The 4,117-nt window shown below is 41.0% G+C and overlaps 1 protein-coding gene across 1 annotated transcript; it reads left to right on the plus strand.

Annotated features, from left to right (window-relative positions):
* Window positions 1-2,415: 2,415 nt before the first annotated feature.
* Window positions 2,416-2,901, plus strand: LOC106879994 (probable ATP-dependent RNA helicase DDX46). The gene has a single exon (XM_014929774.1). The coding sequence runs from the start codon at window positions 2,416-2,418 to the stop codon at window positions 2,899-2,901; it is 486 nt and encodes a 161-aa protein (XP_014785260.1).
* The last annotated feature ends 1,216 nt before the right edge of the window (window positions 2,902-4,117 follow it).

A 4,117-nucleotide genomic window follows, 5' to 3' on the forward strand; every position in this document is an offset into this window, starting at 1 on the left:
GAAGTCCTCTCAACACATGGCTATGATTCTCCTCATATTATTATTGTTGTAGTTGTTGTTGTCGTCGTTTTTATTGAAACAGAAATAGCCCACTGCCGGGCTATTTCGTACTTAAGAGTGTTGTATTTATCTATTTTTTCGCTTTCTTCCTGACTATTCGTGGGTGAAAGGGGCAAGCACATGTTGTGCATCAACTATATAGCACATGTGGTGCATCTTGTCGACCACCACTACGTCTCGGACCCCGCCACTCTCTGCAGTTTGTACTCATACCTCGTCTTGCCTCTCTCTAGCCCCCACTTTTCGCACACTTTCCAATGTAGCACATTCGCTACCTGATCGTATCACCACAACTTGTAGCGGTTTTAGGCAAGTCTAGGGCATTCGTTCGCGATATGGGCAATAGTTTCATCCACTCTATTACAGATGCGACACTTGCTCATTCCTAAGGTTGGTACTCCAGTTCGTGGCCAAAGTTTGGTCTTGCGCTGTCATTATAATACTCTCGGTCTCTTCCTTTAGTGTTCCTTTCTTCAGCCAATCCCACCTATTTTGTCCAGTAACTTCTGTTGTTGTGGCTACATGAAATTTATTGTGTAATTCTTCTTTGGGTCCTTTTGTATTTTTTCCTTTTTGATACCCCCTCCTTCCTAACTGACACTTGCAAGATTTTCTTACTTTGGGCTAGGTATCTCATTAAGCTCTCGAATTCGATACGTACGCAGACTTCCACACTTATCAGTCCCCTTCCTTCATTTGCTCTCTTCATGTATAGGCAATCAAGATTGTACGTAGATAATGGGCTCCATGTATCGTTATGAGCTTCCTTGACTTCCTGTCCATCTCCTTTAGTTCCTCTTCTGTCTACTTCAGGATTCCAGCGCCATGCCGAACTTCTGCGACTGCGCGCGAGTTTTTTGCCGGAATTACGTTTCTGTCATTCAGCTTTGAAACCAATATTTTTCGCACTCGCCGCAGCTACTTTCCTTTTTTCTTTTCCTTCATGTCGTTGTGTTTAATTTCATTTGCCTCAAGTTTTCCCAGGAATTTATAGCCGGATCGCGGTTGAATTGCCTTCATCATTTCGCCACTTGGCAATCATGTGCCTTCTGTCCCGACAAGCTTTCCTCGTCTCATTACCATCGTAGCACATTTTGAGAGCCCAAACTCCATCTTAATATCATTAGAGAAAATCTGCACAGACTAGACTAAGCTGTCCAGTTCCGCCTCAGTTTTTGTGAATAACTTCAAGTCATCCATGAATAGCAAGTGGTTCAGTATTCCCTTACCTTTTCCCAGATCATACCTCAACTTTGTTTTCTAACGTATTTCACTCAAAGGGATCATTCCCAGCACAAAGATCAGAGGGGACACACTGTTCCCATGGAAGATTCCTCTCTTTATTTTCACTTCTCCTAATACTTGATTCCCTGCTGTCAATTCCGTTCTCCAATATTTCATACTGTTCCATATAAGGCTTCTATTGTTTTCTGCTACTCTATACATTTCCATTGTTCTTATTATCCAGGAGTTTGGTATCATATTATATGCTTTACAATAGTCAACCCATGCCATGCCCAGGTTTGTGTGTCTTCTCTTGCAGTTCCTGATAATTAGATTATCTATTAAGAGCTGATCCTTAGTTCCCCGGCTCCTCTTTCGGCACCCTTTCTGTTCAATAGGTGGCAGCCAACTTTTTTCTAAGTATCTATATAGTTCACCGGCCAAAGCACCTGATATTAGTCTCCACGTCAGCAGAAGGCACGTTATTGGTCTAAAGTTGGATTCAACTTTACCCTTTTCAGGATCCTTGGCACATAACAATGTCTTTCCCTTTGTCATCCAGCTGGGTACTGCGCCTTACTGCATGCATTCATCTTGCTATTGCGCTATCCTTTTATGGAGTCTTCCCAGCTTCTGGTCCTGGGCTCTTCCAATTTGGGAATTTTCTTAACTGTTTTTTTTATCATTTCTGTAGTTATCTCCATGTCTTCTTGGACTTCTATATTACTTAACCTATCTTGGATTTCATGCAGCCACTCCGCTTCATCATTATGCTCAACAGGCTGGTCCCAGATCCCTCTCCAGAATGCCCTGCTTTCCTCTGTATCTAGTTTAATTGTTAATTCAACTGCTATTTCTAGCTGGTTGAGTAGTCGAGAAGAGATTCTCACTCTCTGGAGTGAGAAAAGGTGAGACAATACCTCAAGCTTTTGTAGAACGTATCAGACTGGTGAGATTAATAAAATCAATAAGATCAATGGCTAGTTTAAACCTTATAGGTCAATGTCTAGAAAATAAACCTGGTTGAAAGAAGAAAGATAATTCCAGAAGCAGGATACATAAGATTTTCTGTCTCAGGAGCTAAAAAATTCGAAGACTTTATAATATTGATGCCTTTCCAAATAACTTTAAATGCGAAACTTCAGCAATATAGCAACAACTAGAAATGAGAACGAGAGAGTTGAAACGAGGACCAGGGAAACGAAACGAGAACCAGGGAAACGAAACCAGAACCAAAGAAACGAAACGAGATCCAGGGAAACAAAACGAGATCCAGGGAAACGAAGCGAAAACTACGGAAACAAAACGAGATCCAAGGAAACGAAACAAGAACCAGGGAAACGAAACGAGAACCAGGGAAACGAAACAAGAACCAGGGAAACGAAACGAGATCCAGGGAAACGAAGCGAAAACTACGGAAACAAAACGAGATCCAGGGAGACGAAACGAGATCCAGGGAAACGAAACGAGATTCAAGAAAACGCGGTGAAAACCAGGGAAACAAAGCGAAAACTATGGAAAGAAAACGAAATTCAGGGAAACGAAACTAGAACCAGGGAAACGAAACTAGAACCAGGGAAACGAAATACGATCCAGGAAAACGAAGCGAAAAATTAGGAAAACTAAACGAGATCCAGGTAAGTGAAACGAAAACCTGGATAATGAAATGGAATCCAGGAAAACAGTTCGGAAACCAAGGAAACGAAACGAGATGTAGGGAATGGAAACACGACCCAGAGAATCGAAATGAGGAACCTTGATTCGAAACAAGGACTCGAATGGAAACTAGGCCATGGATTCAGCTGATTAGGAGCAGCTTTCATAAATGTTCTACGGCATTTGCTTCTCCACAAAGATTTCTGTACAACGATACCTTCTGCCGCCTCACTCTTCGTCTCTACCACCCTTATGAAACCCTGGTGTCCCTTCCCCTTCCTGTGATCCTACAGATGACACGCACCAACGCACTGTTTATTTCTCATAATGATTTAGTCTTTCGTGTTTCGATTGATAAACCTTTTACACTGACTGAATGGCCGTTGCATTCACTCTTTGTTAAAGAGAAACCTACAGAAACGCTGGTTACACATTTGCACGCAACAGTAACTAGATTGTATAGTTAGAAATTAAGTCCGGACGACTTTTTAATGAATGTCCAATAACTCGATAGAGAAACTCCTCCTACTACTACACCTCCTTCTGTTGAATTGATGTTTTGATCACACATTACACCTATACCACACATAAATATACAAACTATGAAAAGAAAAAAGCCCCACAAAAAAATCCCATACATTATGTAGAACTATTTTTGTTTACTTCTCCCCTTCCAAATCTTGTGATATATTTTAATGTCACCCTCCCCTTCTCTTCATTCTCCCTTACTGTCGGCTTTCTTTCCCGTCTTCTATCTCTTTCTCAATCTCACACACTATCTACCTGTTGCGTGCCAACAAGGGAAACTGTACCTGGTCGCTCAACTTACTAGAAATACAATGACGGCGACGTTAGTGTTTTGTAAACAGCCTTGGAAAGATTCGGCCAGAAAATTATAAAGACGGCCGGTTTTTATACAAATGATACGAGGTTTTATATAATAAATCAAATTCAAAATCACTCATCAACGTATTGCATAGCTATAGCAGATAAAAAGAATGATATATAAAAGATGGCAATCCCTGTGACGAGTTTTATTAACACAAGTTATACAACGGCAATTCTCTAGTTCAGTGGTTGGGGAAGTTCTTCAACCAATTACCCCCAAATATATTTATTTATGCCGACGTTACCCCCTTGATTTGAAAGGAAGAAAATCATAGATTCTTTGAATTCA

This window comes from Octopus bimaculoides, chromosome 3, assembly GCF_001194135.2.
Source record: "Octopus bimaculoides isolate UCB-OBI-ISO-001 chromosome 3, ASM119413v2, whole genome shotgun sequence".
NCBI classification, from domain to species: Eukaryota; Metazoa; Mollusca; class Cephalopoda; order Octopoda; family Octopodidae; genus Octopus; species Octopus bimaculoides.